We start from the raw sequence: 20510 nt of genomic DNA, 5'->3' as shown, positions 1-20510 counted from the left end.
GGGAAATCAAGTCGTGTAAATAACTTAGTGAAGAGATTGGCTGGTGGAACTGATGGTCAAAAAGAAGCGAAGTGATTGGGTTTTCAAAGACAGCGTGATACCAATCTAAAATTAAGCATGGCATATCATTGTCAAGTAGGGTGGAATCATGGTTGGCAGTGCTATTGCTCAAAAATATGGCCAAGACTTCTCAGATATACTGACTGTTGGATTCCCTGCTCTGCCTCCACTCCCTCTTCTGCTGGAACCAGTTTCAAATGCAGTTGATTTTTAACAGGAGTTGTTGATAAAAATGCTGACTCTCAGCGCCTTGACACTCAGGATAAATTTTTTTTAAATACATTTTTTCACCATAACGTGTTTCCTTTTAGGTTTTTAGTTTTGTCAGCAGTGAGAGCGACAACAAAAATAATAATAAAAGAGAGGAGTATACAGGCGGAGATCTACAGCCTTTTAAAGATCCAATTCTTCACACTTGTCCCAAAAGCAATAAAGGACTATCTAAAAGTGCCATTTCCCAAAAGGGCCTGTGGGTACCTAAGAAACCAGAACACTAGGGAGTAACAATGATTCCTAGGAAAAGCTGATGTAATCAACATTTTATTTTCTCCAAACAGATCAGAATGAAGGATTTCATTGCAGGGAAGAATGTCGGATTCTTGGCCACTCTGACAGGTGCTGGATGCCCCGGAACCCCATGCCCACCCGCTCCAAGTCCCCCGAGCACGTGAGGAATGTCATCGCACTGTCCATCGAAGCTACTGCTGCTGATGTTGAGGCTTATGACGACTGCGGCCCCACCAAGCGGACTTTTGCAACCTTTGGAAAAGATGTCAGTGACCACCCGGCTGAGGAGAGGCCCACCTTGAAAGGCAGGAGAACTGTCGATGTGACCATCTGCAGCCCCAAGGTCAACGGCGCTATCCGGGAGGCGGGCAATGGCTGTGAGGCTATTAGCCCTGTCACCTCTCCCCTGCACCTCAAGAGCCCTCTGCCCACCAAGCCCTCCGTGTCTTACACCATTGCCCTGGCGCCCCCAGCCCGTGATCTGGAGCAGTATATCAACAATGGCCCGTCTCGTCCCTCTGAAGCTGAGCCCCGTGGAGCTGACAGCGAGAAAGTCATGCATGAGGTCAACCCCACTCTGAAGGAGGGTCGTGACAAGGAGTCTCCTGGTGTGAAGCGTCTGAAGGATATCATTCTCTAAAGCAGTCTCGGGGAAGAAGAGAGAGAAACCATGCTGGTTATATCGAAGAAGCAGGAGCTGATTGTTTTAATTGCTCACCAATGGTTGGTTCTTGAGTGGCTGTTATTTCAGAGCTTTCCCTAAGTGTATTGTTTATAAGTGACTATCATTCTGTGACAATCCCTCTCGTTTCAACAGGCAGCAGGGGTGTTCAGTTGGAGCAAATTAGCTTTGGCTTGAGTTGTTCATGGGGCCTTGATGTTGGGGAAACAGAGACAAATTCAGTTGTGAAAAGTATTATGTATTAAGTGTTTGAATTTATATATTTTTCTATGTCAAAATTATAATATAAATTACCATTGTTTGTGGAGGATTACATTAAAAAAACAAAAAAAAAAAGAGAAAGCTCTGGACACCTTTAATAAGCTCGCCACTGTTTTGTAGTGTAGACAAGTTAATGGTCATTTATTGTGTACTATTCTTTGATTCAGTGATGTGAAATTGAGCCCCCAAAAGGTTGTTTCTGAAGCTTGAGTACTTTCCAATGCCGCTACTTTGCTGTGGACACCCCTGCTTTAAGAACCCTTTTGCTAGCTGTGCTATTGTTGTATTTGATATTGCAAATTGCTACGTGTGTGGTGATGGCAAAAGGCTTTTAGAAGTTGGTGTTTTTTTTTCTTAAAAAAAATAAAACTATAGACAAAAACAAAGTGCAAAAAACTGAGATGGCAAGTGACTGAGCAACTCCGCACATATAGATTGAATACTTGGAGGATACTCACTCATGGAGGATAGCCATAGAGTGATTACTCACCACCTTGCAGAGTATTTCTCCTGCCTTTCAGTCTTCTGCCCAGATCAGTGATAGATCATCACAGAAAGTCATTTTTGGATATTCTGCTATCTAATTTGCAGTTGTCAGAACTACTGTGCTGAAAGTTTTATGGCATCAATTTTTAAAAATTTCAGGCCCTGAATGGGAAAGTTGCTCCTGAATTTATCAGTTTCCAGGCTTAGAAATTCCCTGTCTCCAATCATCTGAAATTCAAAAAGACTGAATCTATTTTGAGATCTAAATTAGCATCTTTTCCGACACATACTTCCTGATTCAGTGTTTCCCAATCACGATGAGAATTAGACTGCAAAGCATGTTGGGGGCTGGAATTGAGAACTCCATGTTGCTCTGCATTGTAGGATTAGAAATAGGAATAGAGTAAGCAGTATGAAGTGTATATTTAGGAAAAGATAGGTAACCAGTAACAGCATCACTAATCCAATTACTGTGCCTTCTAAATGGAGACACTTGGACACTTGAACTCGTCTCTTTATGACTAATACTTTTTTAAAATTAAAAATGTGAACAGGAAACTATTAAAAAATCCTTTAGATTTAGCTAACTCTTTGCTGTAGGCTAGGAATACACCTTTTATTATTAACAAGTTTATTACACATTCTTTTTTTTTGTTTAACATTTCTCCAACTCCCCCATTTAGTAAGCATCTGTTTATATTTAGTAGTCAACATAGTATTCTTGCAGCCGAAGAGTTCATTATTTAAAACTAAACAGATACGTCACCTTTGCTCTGCCTTGGTCTTAAAAAAGTTTTCTAAAGAAACAAGTTTTGTGGTTCTGTTCTCATTTGTTTCATTTTTTGAAATTCAAGAGTACCCAGAAAAAAGGCTTGGAGGATAGAGTACTAAAATTCAAAAGAGGATTTATTTCCTTAAGTTTAGTTAGATAAGTGAGCTCTTTTAAATGTTTTAGTTATTTTTGTCTGAGTTCCTGGCTTTATACATTACTAGGAATATTTTCCTTTATGGGAGGGAGGGTTTTGAGGGAGGGTGGTAGCTAAGGCAGTAGGGATGGGTTTAGGTAGGGGAGAATATTTCTGAAAAAGAACCTAAAATGAATCTATAAATCCATCCTTATTTCTTTTTCAGTGCTGAATACTACCTCATGCAAAATATTGGTGTGGCTGCAGATTTCCCTCTGAAACTGATATAATTAGAGATCAGTTACCGTAATATCTTCATTTCGGCTCATTTCATTATCTCTCACACTTCTTCTCCCCTCCGATTCATTTCATTTTAGCAGATTTTGAATTAGGGATTTATTTGTGTTTTCAAGTGCTTTTTGATTAACATATTAAAAATTATTTTTTTTCCTTTAAGTTATGATGGCTGCCTGTAGAATTTAGACTGTTCTTCACCTGATGCATCCTGATATTAGGTTGTTAGCTACCGCATCAAGGTCACTTTCGAGTCAGATTTGGCAGTTTTTGTACAGGTGTATTTCCTACTATGCTCAGTGGGAATGAGGGAGCTGAGAAGATTGTGGCAAGTGGGAATATTAAATATTATATGGCTGTTGAGCCAGAGAGGGCACTGGCTGTCATGTCTCTTACCAGCCAGGTTTAAAATGGTTAGAGTAGCAGTGGCATTGATTTTGCTGTTTTTCTCCCATTTTCTTCAGAAATCAGTTTCAAGCTACAGACCAAGCCCTTTTCCTTACCAAAATACTGTTTTTTTTTCCTCAGTGGGAAGTCAGAGTGTTTTTGGCTCCCAAACCCTTTATTGAGCATGTTCAGAGAATTCCCCTCATTAAGAAAGTACCTTCCCCCCCCACAACTGTCTGGTGTATACGTACTCCCAGAAGCACAAGTGCATCCTAGGAGGGCTTTGTAAGCTAGTTTTATAGACAGGCTCTGCCTTCAAGCAGGGATTTTGTGCAAGGATCCTAGATTTCCCTTTGACTCATGTTTTTCCCTTCTTCTTTTCAATACGTCTGATGAAAAGCCACATAAAGCCAGAGGGCCAAATATTCTTCTTTTCCCTCTCTAAACATGTTACACATTTAAATGTAAGGGAGCAGTCTCAGTTCCTAAATTCTAGGGAGTTCTATTCCATCTATTCTGATGTCCCTTTTGGGAAGGAGTTGGTGTCGAGGCATGACTTACTTTTCTAACAGCTGCGTTGGGCACATCCCTGGGCAGGTAAATTTCTTCATGCAATATAAAGGCTTTAGTTTGCATTGATTGCTTTTCCCCAAATATGGGAATATGCGATATACAAGGAATAGGAGGAAGAAGAGGGCCACGCTGTGTGGAATCTCTTCTTTCTTTTCTCTATATTGACTGATCTTTGAACCTGTTCAGAATGAAATGTACCATCTCTTTGACCCTCTTAAAGCCAGTGGAGTAAATTATGGTCTGCCTTATTGTCCAAATAGGTAATGGGCCGAGGGATCCTGAAGTTCCTGAAGGGCAGTTGTTCTCACAGTGTAGTCTTTGAACCAGCAACAACCACATCACTTGGGAACTTCTCAGAAATGGTGATTCTCTGCTCTCACCCGGACCAACTGAAGCAGAAGCTCTGGCAGTGAGGCCTCGTCATTCATATGGATCAGATGCCCACTAAAGGTCGAGGGCTTGTTAAAGCACAGGTTGATGGACCCCACACTTAGAGTTTCAGTCGGTCTGGGGTAGGTCCTGAGTCTTTGCCTAGTCAAAAATTCTAAAGGGATGCCGATGCTGCTGGTCCAGGGACTGCACTTTACCACTGCTCCAGAGTAAACCTGCCTAATAGAGCTAATTGCACCCATGGTGCCCATTTAAACTAATTTGTTGACATGGTGACCCACCGACCATGAATCAAAAAGGTTAAAGGGAATACAACGTAGAACTCTGAAAATTAGCAACACCCAGAGTATCATCCGGATTGTGTTCCTTCAGCATACAACTGATCGTGTGATGGGAATTCAGTTGAACTTTTCATATTGCACTATCATATCATTAACAAGCAAAAGAAAAGTGGTCCACTTGAGGCAGCAAGGACAAAGGGCAGTTTGGGGAGAGGCAGGGGTATAGGGGATAGCTCAATTGGGCATCCAGGGTGGGAAAAGGATTATTATTGTACATAATAGCAGTTCTGGTTGGAATTTCAGTTCACTCTATGGGGATCATTTTGATGTTGAATGTTCCCCAAATCATCCTGATAAGTCTGGTCCACTTGGCTCTTTTTCCAGGGTCATAAGACCCTAACTGACTTTGAAAACCTGGTATACATGAGCTTAAGAAGTCCATTGTATACAGTCCTAGTGTTTGCCTTCTCAGTAAAATTACATTTAAGGATGTCATTTCATGAGTCAAATTGTATCTGCTGACACTAAAGTGTATTGAGATGTTGTTCTTTAGTTTAAGTATGTAACAAAGTAATATTCAAAGGGGTTGTGTGGGGGTGGGGCTGGGACCGGGTGGCTTTATATTGATAATGAAATATTCCAGAGCAAAACACATTGTCCTAATGAAATTGTTGCAGCTCTCTTTGTTTTCTTGTGAGGCTGGAATTGGCCTGTGGGTCACTTGTTGTGCAAAAGTGAATTAATTTCCAATAGAACTCATATTGCTTTTGTGAAACAAAGGAAATCAACCACCTTGTCTGAAAAGCATATTGCAAGGCGCTCTTGGTAAAGAACAACCCACAAAAACCTGATCTTGATTGGAAAGCACTGTAGGTCATTAGGGAAAACTGATGATGCTGATTGTTGCTCCAGCTGTGTTGGCAATTAAAGATGACCTTGTTACTAACTGAACGTTGCTGTCAACCTTAGCAAACAAACCAGCTAACATCATTACAGCACTGGTTAAGTAGATTTTTACTGGCACTGGCTGGCGTTCAGCTGAGGAAGGCTAGGATACAGACTTTAATGACCAAGAGCCAGACTAGCTCAAGCTAGAAATTGAGCAACAAATACCTCCTTGTGCTATTTGAATGCTAAGGTATTAGTTGCAAAAGGCTTACGCCTTCGCTCCTCTAGTGAGGGGAATGAGCCTGATGACACTATTACTGTTTACCTGTCAAACCAGGGTGGAAATTTAGAGGGATGCAAGTACAGTATGTCTCATTAAGCAGTCTCTGTTGCTGATTATATGAAGATGAAATTGTTGTATATGCTGATCTATATGTTATGTACATTTTCACAGTGATTGAATCATTGTAAAAAAGAAAAAAAAAGACAAAAAAGAATCACCACTTTGTCTATTTTATGAAGATGATAAAGCAGCTTTATTAAATTATTACAGTTATGTTTTAAATGGTGTTATCTGCCACATTGTTTCCTTTTATCTGGTGGTTCTCTGTTTCCCCCTTAAATGTGTTTTCTCTGCTTCAAAAATTTAATGCATTTTAGTATTAAAGGCTATTATGGAAAAATTGTTGAGCGTTTGGTGAAATGTGTCGTAGAGAGCATTGGTTGGCTCTAGGATGGAGTAACTGTTAGGCCAAGGAGGTAACCAGCTCTTGGCAGGGTCACTGGTGTTCAGGCCCAAAGGGTTCCTCTTGCCTTTTCCACTTCACACAGTTGCCAGCTCTCCAGCTAAGAGGGGATTCTTCCTTCGACCAGGCTCCAGTCATTTCCTGAGTGCCTCCCCTCCTTCCCACCCTAGTTAATATCTTTTTCTGAGGAGAGAGACCCATTCGTATCCAGAATGGTAAAGACTTTTCTGGGTGGCACTTTAAACAAGAGCACTAAAACCATTCTTTAAGAATAACCATTTCAGGCCAACTTCACAGTGGGCCTTCTCTGAAGAAAAAAAGGGGAGAAGTAGTAGAAGCTGACAGCAGGAGAAAAGGGAGTTTGAAGCAAAGATGACCTGGCTGTCCCTTTGATGCCTTCGGGTTTGAAAGTGAAGCAACAGGAGAGGCTCTGATTTTGCACATAACAAGGCTACAGTATAAATCCTGATAATCTTTCTTTATCCAAACTATTGTTCTCTGGGACTTGGCACTTAGGCTGTAAGTATTCATTCTGGCCGCAACTGGCAGGAAAAAAAAAAAGTCTCAGTAGAGTAAAAAAAACGGGCATGGCAGAACATTTCCAAAGAGTGCCTTTAGTGGTTAAAGGCTAACCTGCTTCGGCATGTCCTATTCTCTCTGGACCTTTAAAAAAAAAAGATCTCAAGGAAATCCACTGTTTCCCTGGATCTCCAGCTTCCTGTTATCTCTACCCACCTGTATTAAGTTGAGAGTGCATCTCATTCCCCAGAATTAGCCCTAAAGCCAAGCAATACCCAGATACTTGATGCTGCCGTTTAACAGGTGTTACATCAGAAGATGAGCACAGACATGCTGGGACAAGTGAAATCACATATGCAGATGTATATACAGATGTTCACGTGGACTCACAGATGTTCATAAAGGTGTATTGGAAGGGGGCTGATCTGTCACTGGCTTGGAGGTCATGAAGTCATAGGAGGCCATTGTGAGTGCTTATGTGTTAGCCCACACCAAAAGTGCAAGGAAAAGAAGTATCTCTGACCCTCTTCCATTTACCCCTTTTTTTTTTTTTTGGTCTCAAAAAGGAATGGAAACTCCTCCTTAAAATAAGATCCTTCAAGGAATGAGCAAGAAAAAAATAAGTTGTCACATGATGAAAGGCATTCATACATGCAACACAAGTACATCCAAGGTCATGGACAACTACTGTTACCTCTGCCAAAAGTGGGAGAGTTACCAGATTAGAGGCATAATTTCAAAGCTATTCAAGTTGATAAAACAAAACAAAGCAGATTATTGAAATAATACACTTCTTCATTTTGGTAAAGTACTTGTGACCTCACCTCAGATGTCATTGATTTTTGCTGTGTATGGGGTAAAGAAATCATGGTGAGGAACTGCCTAAGAGGACAGCTTCTGATAAGAGGTGACAGCTGCTCTAGGGATAGATAGGATTACCTGTTTTCATTATTTTGGTTTTGGGGTATAGATATGCTACTACTTGTGAGGGGATGGGACCCTTAACCTGTGAAACAAAATTCTCCAGGATGGGATCAGAGAGGCGTTCTCTTAGAGTGTTAGGTCCTAAACTTCCTTTATGTAGGCACATGACCTCCTTCGCATGTCTCACACTTCTGTCAATGTGCTGCTTTTGATGTGGAGGAAGATGGGTGAGAAGTGACGTGAGATTCTCTTAGTTATATGCAATTACTAGCTTGCTGTCTATAACCCTACCGCATTCTCTCAATGATCAGTGTGCTGCAGGGAATCAGTCCACAGAGCCCTGTTGGGAACCTCGGCTGTTTCTGCCCAAAGGTGATGGGGAAACTGTGCCAGTGGCTCCAACATTTCCCTACTTTCCTTCTCTCTGTGTGTCAGTGTCTTGACTTCCCCCCTGGTGCCTAAAGCCTTAATTTTCCTTAGATGTCCAGGTTTCCAGTATGCTCCCTTCTCCCCAAGCAGAGTTTTCTCTTGTATTGTGATTGTCTCCCCCACGTCATTTTCTACTCTAGATTATCTCTAAAATTGAGCCACATCCCATTTTTCTAGAGTACTTTTTTTTTTCTCTGTTAGGGTTCAAGGGAGCCAGACTTTTATTGAGTATCTACTATGTGCCAGACACTTTATAAATATCATCTCATTTTATCCTCACAGTCACCTTATGTAGTGGGTGATATATCCATTTTCTATACACATAAATTGAGGCTTAGAGAGCTTGGGGGACTTGCCCAAGGTCACACAGCTACTAAGTAGCAGAGGTAGGATTCAAAACCATGTCTGTCTACTTAGAAATTACTACTCTTTTCAACTACTCTTAAGAGATAGGTAACCAACCTGATATGTTCTTCCTTACTAGAATATTAACAATGGATGCTAATGTCTTAAAACATATTGACATTTTAACTGAGATCTTTGAGAACCCAATGTCATGGTCCAAAGAAGTGGTTGTAGCAGTGGGATTTTCAAGCCAGAGGGCTTTTGATCAGCCTCATAGGCCTCTCGCTACTCTCTCTCTATACCCAGTGCCTGTCTTTCAAGTTGCATTAGTCATGCATGACAGGACTATGGTTCCTTTTAGAGTCTGTGCACTCTAGCTAGTCAACAGCCCTTGAAATGAAGGTCTGGTAACCCCATATTCATCTGTCCCTCTGGGTTTCAAGCAATCTGTCAAGGCTGTATTCATGTGTGTTACAGGTCAGCACAGCTGGAGTCAATCCCAATATATGTTCACAATAGGCCCTGGTGACTTTTTAGATCCAGAAAGTTGGTTGAGAATGAGAGAGGTTGAGGGCTATAAAGCAGGGTGATAGTGGTGGTGGGGAGGGGGGGGACATATTTGAAAAAGAGATCGAAACCCTAGTCTTTCACAGGAAAGATATCAAGGAGTTAAAAAATTAGCTGGGAAAACTGGCTGAATCAGTCCTGAGCACTTGGCCGCCAGAGGCCTAGAAATTGGTTCGCATGCCTGCCTCATAGCTCAGGTGTAATTGAAGAGGTGTTGATAGGCCCCCAGGGGCCCTTTATCTGGTCCTTCTCAGTCAGCAAGGGCCCTGACAGAGAGCTAAGCCTGGAAGTGAGGTCAGACAAGGAAAAAAATGGGAAGGGAGGAATGATTTCAATTACATGCATAAAGTCTTTGGTAATGAATTCATCAATTTCCCCAAAGGAGGCCTTGAGATAAAGAATTTAAAGACTAACCCATTTTAAAATTCCTGTTGTTGAAGTGTTCTTATCCAGTTTGCCTTGGTAGCCCAGCACTTTCTCAGTCTGGGATGTAGTTCTCAGGGTTTTGGATGTCAGAACTGAGTAACATGCAATGCTAAGCCTGACATGCTTTGCCAACACTGTTCTAGAATTCATTTTTTTTCTTTAGCAGAAAAAAATATGGAGTTTCAGAGACCAAGACAGAAGTATTTTACATCCCCAAATTAACACATCGGAGCTTTTCAGAAAATGTCTGATAAACTTTCCTCATTCCCATTGCCACCACTGTAGTCTGGGCCATAGCATCCCTCATCTGGATGATGGAAATAGTCTCCTAATTTGCCTCCTCTCATTTACCCTGCCTCTCTTTATCACATTATTCACACTGCAGCCAGAAGGATCTTACTAAAATACAATGCTGGTGAAATCGCAACTCTGCTTAAAACCTCTCAATGGCTTCTTTCAAGATAAAGTCCAAACTCATTAACATGGACTAAAGTGCTTTTCAATTTTTTGAATTGCTCCCCATAGTAAGGAATGCAGTTTGCATCATGACTTAGTATCACACACGTATAACTGAAACAAACATCTCACACATAATACTCATGCTTATTACCTGCAGTGCACTCTGAGATTTTCTATTCACATCTATATGCCAATGGTCAGCAAACTTTTCCTGTAAAGGGCCAGATGGTAAATATTTTAGGTTTTGTGGGCCATAGAGTCTCTGTTGCAACTGCTAAACTTTACCATTGCAATGGTGTACACAAACACTTTCGTTTACAATTCCCAGGACTTTGTGAATCCCCCAAAGACCCCTCCCCAGTTTTTAATGGAGAGCACCCCACACTCTGTCCCAGGTAGAAAGCACTCTAACTAGAGACATTTCAGTATCACACAGTGCCTTACTCACAGGTCCAGATCCTGAGCAGCTCCACACCAATGTCCCCTTTATATGTCATTCTTCATATTTCTCTTATATTTCTTCTCCTTGAAGTATTTATGAATGAGGTATTTGTCTAATCTTGATTAGCAGGCAATGAGAGAAAATAATTTTCACGATCACTAGAGAGAGGGAAAAAAAAGTCCAATGAGTCACAAAACAAGCTCTATCCCTTTTCTTTTTTTCTTTCTTGATATATATAATGCTCACATGTATGTATGTAATAAGTAAGTACATACATATATATGAGAAGTAAAGCATAGTTTAACATAAATTCCATCTCTCTCCCAACTTCACAAAATGAATCTTTTCAAGGAATGCAACTTCAAGGGAGAAAGAAGTAGCCTTGTTTCTTGCACATTAGTCTGAGTTTTTAGATTATGTGGCCTATAGACCTTATGCATTTTGAGGGAGAATGCTGAAGTTCAAATCTTACAGTTAGCTGTATAGTTGTTTCTTCACACAGTTTCTTTCCTGACTTCACATTCTAGTGTTTACGATGGTGTTTAAGAAATTGGGCCAATTATTTTCCCCTTGGCCTGCCTCTATTTTTCTCCTATCTTCAAGCATTAATCCAAATCTGAACGGCCTAAGAATTCTGTGTCCAAACGCCTTCTACACTGAGAAGTTGAAATCTGTATCATTCATGTAGCATAACTCTACCTCTGCGACCTTGAGCCCATTGCACATGGCCTGAGCTTTGAGGGGCCTGGGGAAGCATCACGTCTGAATGCTTGCTGAATACGAAACTTTTTGAAGAATGGATGGACAATGGACAATGGATTGGACACTGGGGAGATTAAGTAGAAAACTCTTGCTATAATCTAGGCACGAGGTATGAGGACCTTAATTAGGATAGTGACAGTAGTACTAGAAAGAAAACTTGACAGGTCTTACTATGTGATTAGAGGTGAAAGGGCAAGAACTAAAGGAGTTGGTAAATGGGAGCATTTATGATGGTCTGATTAAAGGAAGATGATCATATAGTACAATTTTCTACCTGATCCCTCAGCCTGCGGTCCTACCAACACACACACACACACAACACACACAGACATAAATACACAGATATATATACCTCTGTGGTTTCTAATTCATTTGTTCCTTCAATAAGTATTAACTGAACACTTACTACACGATTAGCAGTCTGCTAGGTGCTGGGGATATAATAGTGAACAAAACAGACAAAAACCTTTGCCCTCAGAGTTTATATTCTGTGGGGAATGTAGACAATAAGGTAAATGAGTACAATATATATTATGTCAGATTGTGATAAATGCTAAGGAAAGGAAAACAATGAGGCAGAAAAGGGGGATAGTAAGTGTCTAGGGGGTTACTGAAACTTTAGCTAGGACAGCCATGGAACGCCTCACTGAGAAAGTAATTTTTGAGTAAGACCTAAAGAAGCTGAATTAGTAGCCACATGGGTATCTAGTCCCCAGATAGGAGGAAGGTATCTCTAGGTTTTGAGCAGAGTAGTAATCTGACTCAAAACTTAACAGTATCACTCTGACCAGTGGACTGCAGAAAGTCAAAGGCAGAAGCAGGAAGACTGATTAGGAAGCTACTGCAGTAATGCAAGCTAGAGAAAATGGTAGCTTGAAATGGGGTGCTGGCCATGAAGAGGGTAAGAAATGGTCTAAGCTGGATACACTCCTTACTGCCTCTTTGTAGCCAAAAGTGGGAAGATCGTTATCAAAGGAAAACAAACACTAGAGAGTAGCAAGAACAATTGTAAAATACTAGGGAGGCATGAGGTCCTGGTGGGTAAGACAGAATAGGGCCACATGGGAGAGAGAAGACAGGCAATTAGAATGTGTGAAATCAGTGTTCATTATCAGGTGTTTCTGGTTATACAGAGTGGACGATATAAGGCATGTTCCATGGCTTTCACAGTGTTGATCTCTTTGTAAGGTAACATGATTTGCAGCATTTTGAAAGGATAAACTTGTTCTTTTTTATATGGATAAATTAGGGAGATACTTATTCTTCTACAGGCTAAATGAGGCCAAAGGAAATTCTAATTGTCCCTGGGAAAAGTAATTAATGGGTCAGAAGAGCCCTATTCATTTTTGCGTGTTTGTTTGTTTGTTTTTGAGGAGTACTCCCTGCAGGAGTGGACTATAGGCAAATGCCCTCTCTTTTCTGCTCCCTGGTCAAGTGTGGGATGCTACTTCTGGGGTTTAGGACCATCTAAACAACTTAGAATTCCTTCACGTTGTAAGAGAAAGGAGTATTGGCAAATTGTTTGGGCCTTGAGTTATTTTTATTATGAAAATCTTCAAACATACATAGTAGTTGAGAGAATAGTGTAATAAATGTGCTGTCCCCATCATCCAGCTTTAATAATTTTCGGTACAATTGGGCTTTGTATTTCATAGAAAATGAAGGGAAATGTGAAATCTGGGTTAAACTTTGTCTTCCGGAATTTTGACATTTTGATCTCCCTGCAATCAGAAGGCTCAGCATATGATTAGTCCAGAAATAGGAAGCATCTCCAGGGTTTGCAGACTGAACAACATCTGAGGGGAGAGAGAGGAGGAATGATAAATTTGAAAATTGGAAAAATTCTACAAAGGGAAAGTAGAAAACTCCAAGCTTTTGGTGGAACACAGCCCTCCAGAGGTTACAGGATTGGCATATTACAGTTAACTTCTTTCTCTCGGAGGTTTTCAGCTTTGTTTATTCATTCTACTTGGGGCTTTTCCTCTTTTTCTTTTGATGAAACACTAATTCACCATTATATTTTAGCATTGAAATCCATGGGAAAAGTAATATACTTTGCCAATAGCTACTTTTCAGTCACTGTTTTTTATGCAGTGCATTTTGCAGTGCATTGACTTTTTGAAGTTCAAGCTCTAGGTTTCTAGAAATATATAAGGTCTTTACAGTTTACTGTAGTGTTTCCTCATAGAATAAATCTCAAGCTTAACTTTGCGCCATCTTCACTATTCTTATCCCCGAATTTTTATTGTGTTGGGGACACAAAAAAAAGGTTTGTGTATTAGTGTGTGTGTGTGTGTGTGTGTGTGTGTAAGGGTGCTTAGGAGGTTCTGGGATGGAGTGAGAGAGAAGAGGGAGTACTTACAAATGTTTCCCCTCTTTCGGTCAGCAATTATTGCCAAAAAGGGATCAAACTTATAAACACTGGTATGATTTTGCTTAGAAAATAGCTATTCTGACACACAACTCTCTGGTGAGGTTATATCAGGGGAAGTCATGCTCAGGGTAGTGGTGTGGAGGACTAGGCTGGACTCTAGAACCTCCACACAGGTGGAGCTTGAGTTGACCATATGGTAGCTTTGTTTTTCACTTGCTTAGTTTCAGATGGCGGGTCAAATACTTGGCCTGGATCAATCCCTCCTGAGGTCTCCAAAGGCAGCTGAAGATGTTTTAAATCCCTCCCAACGCTTTGTCAGGGAGCTGCACCTGGCTTTGATAAACCATGGAGGAATGTGATCAAAACAGCAACCTCAGCCAGAAGGTGGGGAGAACAAGAAAGCTTTCCTTCCCAGGACCGCATAAGAAAGAGAATTTGCACGTTTGGAAACCGCAAGTTGCCACTTAGTGGTGGCAGCACTTCTGAGACAGGCTTTCCCTGGCTGATCCTAACTGAAGTTTCAGTAACCCGCTAGATATTTACTATCCCCTTAGCTTTTATCACAACCCGACACGATATACAGATGCTGCCCAGCAATGTGACACAAGTAGGAAAGCTTTGCTGGGACCGAGGGCTTTCATTTTTTCATCTGACAACTCAGGCCCAACCCAAAGGAGGTGAGATTCAAAGACATTTCTGAAAATCAGATCTGATATGCAGATTGGCCCTATTTGACATTCCTAGGTACAGCTGGCTGTATGGGGAGCAACCTCCCACAAAGGGCCTTATGAATGGCAGGCACATCATGGAATGACAGAGCTTAAATAATATTAGCCACTGTTTGTTGAGCATTTAGTATGTGCCAGGCACCATCAAAATTATATATATATATAAAATTAATTTAGTCCCCCCGACATGACAACAAGATAGTTGTTATTATCAGTATTCCCATTTTGTAGATGAGAAAATGGAGGCTTGGAAAGCCTTTACTTGAGTCAGGTTCAAACATCTAAAAAAGTACCAGAAATGGGCTTCTAATACAAGTAGCCTTATCTGAAAACCCATGGGTTTAGTCAGCATGTTATATTTGATTTCTGAGCTGGAAGAGAACTTAGCGGTCATTCAACTCCCTAATTTTACAAATGAGGAAATAAACCACAGGGAAGGGCAATGACTAGGCTGTAAGATCCACAGATCCATGAGGGCAGAGATCATAACTATTTTGCTTACCATTGTAGGCCCCACTACCAATTTCAGGATCAAGCCTATAACATTGAATGGATATAGAATAAATTAGCAAAACGGAAGGTTTGAATCATGAATCTATGAGATCTCTTACATGTCTGACATTCGATTTCATTTGAGCCTCAGAAATTTTTCTTAATTACTAAAGGTATGTACACAATATGTGATGTAGTGAGGGGGGCCAAGGACATGAAAGGTCAAATTTCCGTAGCTTCACAGTTCTCATGATGGAGGGCTGGCACAGACTAGAGGGACAACATTCATTTATTCATTCTACAAACGGTTTTTGAGGTCCTAACCTGTGCTAAGCACTGCACTAGGCTCCAAAGGTAGAGATGTAAATGACAGCTAATTTTCCTATATCTGTACAGGATCTGTTCTAAGTGCTTTGTGTATAACCAGTTAGCATATTTGTATTGAACACTTATTGCATGCCAGGTATGTTATGGGATGCATATTTGAACAAAACAGACACAAATTCATGTCTTCGTGGAACTTATACTCTAATCTTCAGGACACATGTATGAAGTCGAGTCTATCTGCGGGCCCATTTTATATATGAGGAAGCTGAGACACAGAGATAACCAACTTGTTCAAGATCTTACTGGCAGGAAGTGACACAGCCAGCCGTATGCTAAGGTAGTATGGCTCTCAAGACTACTTTTAACTATTGCATTCTATTACCTTTCAAAGAGGAATAAGACCCTTTGCACTCAAGTGGCTGATGGACTGTTTGGGGAGACTAGGTAAGAAAATTAACAACTGTATAATAAAAATAGCGGTAGCTAACGCTTATTGAGGGCTCTGTCTGTTCCTGTCTTTGTGTTAAGAGTTTCACATATTTTCTTTCATTTCATCCTCCTAACAACCTAAAGGATAGATAACATTATGACCTCCATTTCACAGATGAAACAATTGTTGGGCTCCATTTTCCATATCCTTAGCTGCTTTAATGTAGGGCTCTCCAAATAAGTATTTAAAATACATTACCCAAATACATGAGCATGATCCAATGTACAGAATAACGAAGTTGTAACCTCCCCACCCCCAGCCTTTGTTTTTACTTACTTTCAAACCACTAATACTGTATATTGATCTTTAGTAGCTTGTCCCTACTGGAGGAGCTACATGCTTTGCTGTGACAGTCTTCTCTGAAAGGCCACTTAAGTTAGCTGCTCAGTTTCTGAGATATTGCTGGCTTGATGTCTCTAGAAGGTCTGCCAGATTTTATTGGTGCTTCAGGCTGCTGTCGTAATAACATTTTTAAGGAATTTAAAAAATGGGACTGTGTCCCTCCATGAAGAGGCAGCACAGTGTAGTGGAAAACTAGAGTTCAAATCCAGCCTACCACCTCTTTCTAGCTTGGCAAGTTACTTAACCTTTCTGTACCTTAGTTTCCTAGCACTTAAAGCAAATTCTAGGAGCTTTAAGAGGAGGGCAAAGTCTATATTTAAAAAAGGACTAGGAGAACTACTTGTTTTTTTTTCAGTGCTGTGTTTGTGTGTGTGTGTGTGTGTGTATGCCGTGAGTGTGAAAGTACAGACCCAATCTCACTGTTTCCAACTCCCCAGCCCAACTGGCTACAATATAAAGAAGTATTCTTCCCATTCATTTAGCCATCCTTTACAATTTTCCCTTTAGAAAGTGCCATATAATAGAATCACACATAAAACTGTATTTCATATCTCTCCTAATAAGAGTTCACTCTTGACCACATTTGTTAAAATGAATATCAAATAATGATTTTCCACTTATTGTCAAATGTTAGCTAACTTTATATCCACCTCCAGTTATCATGTAACAGTTGAACATTAATATTTATTACTAGATGTTAGCAATTTTACAGAGCTCTGCTTCAAATGTTTGGTGCCTCACAATCTGTTGGCACAGAAAGTATAACAAAGCAAATGACAGAAGAGCAGATTATAATGGAGTCTGATGGTTCATTTTTAAAAGGGAAACCTATTTCCAGAGAGAACATCTGCTCGTAATGCGGAGTGCAGGGCCATAGCTGGAGCTGCTATACTTTTAGCAGATGGAAGTGGTGTGGACTGGAAATTCACAGAGCATGGGAGACTGAAGTTTGTCACCTCACCAGATTGCTTCCTAGATAGTTCCTTGTCTAGTAGCCTTGAACCTGAAAATGCCAAATGAGTGCACATTGTCTTCTGAGTAAAAAGACCTTCCCATGTGTCAGTTTCAACATTACTCTTTTGTTGAGAGACTCATGGCTCAGATAGTTCCATGTTTCCTTCTACTGTATACATGGGAAGATCACAGTCCATTTCCGTGTGGGTGCATTTGTAAGAATTGAATGATTAAGTCATGGCTATCATGTATGGAAAGAACCTATCGAGACAATTAACTTCCCCCTAACCATGGCAGCATTGTTCCCTCAATAATCAGTCTGGCCTTTGTCCAGTTTCACTTTAAAGAAAAAGCATTTGCAATATTCCCTTTCACATAAGACCATTAGCCTCCTGATTGTAATATGCTTTCTTTCTTCTCTCTCCCCACCTTTTCTTGGTCAATAGTTCTCTTAAGATAATGAGATCTATTCTGTGTTAAATTACTTAAAGATCTAAAAGTAAAACCTTGTTACAATATGACAGGACTGTGCTAAAAGAATATCATGTGTTAGTAACTTTCCATTATGTTAACTCCCTATTGTGCCCGGAAGTGGAAAACACAGAGTCTTTGCAAAACAACTAGCTCTTTAACAGCCTCACTTCAACATAGGTAGCTGCGTTCTGATGGTTACATTTAATGCAATATATTTATATTTTGAAAACCACAGTGAAAATGTGATTTGGAAACTCTTAAACTTTGTGCCAAAGTGTCATTCCTATCTCTACCAGGAAAGGAAAATATATTTAATATATTTGACTTAGTGCCTATGGCTGATGGGCTAATGGACACTAGAAATATGTAGAGGGATAGATTTAGATAAGAGAGGCTAGTAATTCACTCTCACTTATCAAATGATATTTCATTCAGAGTTATGCATAAGCCATAATAAGCACAGTGCTATGATTTGTAGCTGAGCAGCAATAAAAGAAGATGAATATGAGTTGTGAAAAAATAAGCAATAACTAGAAGAGTTCCAAAAATTACTGTAAGTAAAAGACTTTTCATCACTTAGGCTTCTGTGTCTCCGGGAAGAAGAGATTTTAAACTCCTCAACTTTTAAGCAATAAAAATTAAAACAAAGGCATCGGCAAAGTACCACATACACATTGCACCTTGAATATGTGTAAACCCTCCTGGACCTACAGAGCACGTCTTATTCAACAGCACTTTGTATTAGTCAACAAAATCTCGGGTGACTACCTACTCTGTGGAAAGCACTGTGCTAGGTGCTATGGAAAGAACGAAAGGGTATGCCATTAACTTTTTGACATGTAAAGTGACAGTGTTCAGAGCCTTGGCCAATATGCTCTCTTCTTCACATCCTCTTTTTATTTTGTATTTTTAACAATACATCCACATGTGGCAATCTGCAACATCAAGGCAGACTAAAGAGGCTGCTTATCAGCAAGATGATTTCAATCTAAAGAGACAAGTAATGTGCATAATTTGTGAAGCCCAAAGGGCATGTTTCAAGGCAATAGCACTTCCATGAATCTAACTCATCCTATAGGACTAAGGACTAGAAGACATCAGAAGTGCAATGTGTGTGTGAGTTTACAGATGCGTAATAACCAGTTATCAGGTTTGGGTTTGAGGATAAGACGGAATACCATAGTGTTTGCTGTCTTTGTCAAGTGTATATAGTTACATATCCTAGTGCTTTAATCATTTAGATGTTGGACCCTCTTTTCTTCCTCTTGGTATGTGGTCTTTTAGTAATGTGTGGTTGCTTAAAAATATTTAGACATAAAGTTTGGAATATTGAAGCATTTTGGAATTTTGCATGTGTATGCCTGAACTTTTTTTTTTTAATACAAAGTATCAGGTTTATTTAAAGGGTTCTTTTCACTCATTTCTGATTCTAAGCAAAACAAAACAAAAGATCCAACCTGCCTTGTATTGGACCTACTTTAAAACTGGCCCTGGGATTTTTCCTCTCTTCTGTAGTTTGTTTGTTTGTTTGTTTGTTTGTTTGGTGAAGCAATGGGAAGTCAATCAACAATGGCTAGGGTAAAACCCAGTGGGTAAGAGTAGGAGGACAAATCCTAGCTTTTTTTTTTAGAGGTTGAGAATGGTGGTACTCATCAGCAAAAGTCATAGCTAACATTAACAGGTACTTCCTGTGCACCAGGCTTTGCTTTAATTACTTTACATGAACTCTCTCACCATAACTCTGTGGTTTAGGTTAGCTGAGGCAACCGAGGCACAGAGTTTAAATTAACTCGCCCACCAACTCACAGTCTTAAGTGGCAAAGCTCGGTGTTATACTCAAGCGGTCTGGCTTTGGAATCCAAGAGAGTAACCACTAGTTGTCCCACCCCTGGGACAGACCTGAGGATGGTGTGGCCTGGTAATTGGCATTTAAAGAAATCTCCTTGGGGATTCTGATGAGCTTCCGGGGTTTAGAAGTTCTGTTTGAAAGCAATCTGACCTTAGTTCTTTGAAAAAGAGCCAGTGCTCAGGTCTGAGAAGAAAAGGGAGGCAGACAGTAGAGATGCTCATGAGCCATCGGATGATAAATACCCACCATATGGTCAAAATGATTCCCACTGCCTCCCAGTGAGGGAAGCAGACACTTTGCATATGAAATGCACTGTTTATTTTCTTGTGCATTGGTTTCAGTTAGAATTAAATGTTTCACATCAGACAAGGAATTAATAACAAATGATCTCCTCCCTCAGTGGTGCAGTAACAAATATGTAGTAATTTGAAGGCTGGAAAGAAAATTATTACTCCCAAAGATGCAATAAATATACGATATGTTTAGAGAGTACTCTGATGAAATGAACACTGAAGGTGCTGCTAGCAGTACTTCTGCTTAAGAAAAAAAATATAGTGAAAAAAAAAGCAGCATTTAAAACTGCTGTCTGATCTGCCAACATTTTGTTAACATGTAATACCTTAAGGACACAACTTAGAAGTGGAATCTTCAGTGAAGCAAAAACTCATTCCTTCTTCGCATCACAGGAGAGGAAACTAGAAAGTAGAACGGCCAGGCAAAAAAAAAAAAATGCAGTTTAAAAGCAACTTAGCAAGATAGGTTGCTTTTGCCTCTTTTCTTTCTTTGCTTGGTCTCTGAAAAGGACAATGGCCAAATGTTATGATTTTCTTCAGTGAGGTACCCTAATGCCTGCCCCCAAGACCCATTTCCATTCTATCATGTTAGCATGTACAGTATTCTAGGAGATCTGCTATTTTTTTCTCTCTGCTAGGCTCCCTAAGACCTCCAAGGAAATCAGTCTCTATATTCAATTGACTCTGGCCCTGATCTAAAGCATTAGCAGAAGCAAGAAAGAAGTCCAAGGCCAGGACTAGCTGCTGCTGCTAGTGTCCAGTACCTGGGGAGAGTCCAAGTTTGGGTCTCTTCAAAGGGCCTTGCCTGCTTAGTGCTTGGCACGACTAGCCTTTCTCTTTTTTTTTTTTTTTTT

General features: G+C 40.2%; 1 protein-coding gene across 3 annotated transcripts in view; it reads left to right on the top strand.

Moving 5' to 3' along the window:
* Positions 1-20510, top strand: part of PCDH19 (protocadherin 19) — a 138233-nt gene that overhangs the window by 114861 nt on the left and 2862 nt on the right. For 2 of the 3 annotated variants that reach the window (XM_011236795.3, XM_002928876.4), the window contains exon 5: positions 618-6384. The exons of the other annotated variant lie outside the window; for it this stretch is intronic. In XM_011236795.3, the coding sequence (XP_011235097.1) occupies positions 618-1207 (590 nt within the window). In that variant the 3' untranslated portion in view covers positions 1208-6384. Of the gene's footprint in view, positions 1-617; positions 6385-20510 lie in introns of those variants that run through there. 3 annotated transcript variants of the gene reach the window in all.

Source organism: Ailuropoda melanoleuca, unplaced genomic scaffold (genome assembly GCF_002007445.2).
Source record: "Ailuropoda melanoleuca isolate Jingjing unplaced genomic scaffold, ASM200744v2 unplaced-scaffold9814, whole genome shotgun sequence".
Taxonomy (NCBI): Eukaryota; Metazoa; Chordata; class Mammalia; order Carnivora; family Ursidae; genus Ailuropoda; species Ailuropoda melanoleuca.
Note: the sequence above shows the minus strand (reverse complement) of the source record. Positions and strands in the feature narration are given on the sequence as shown.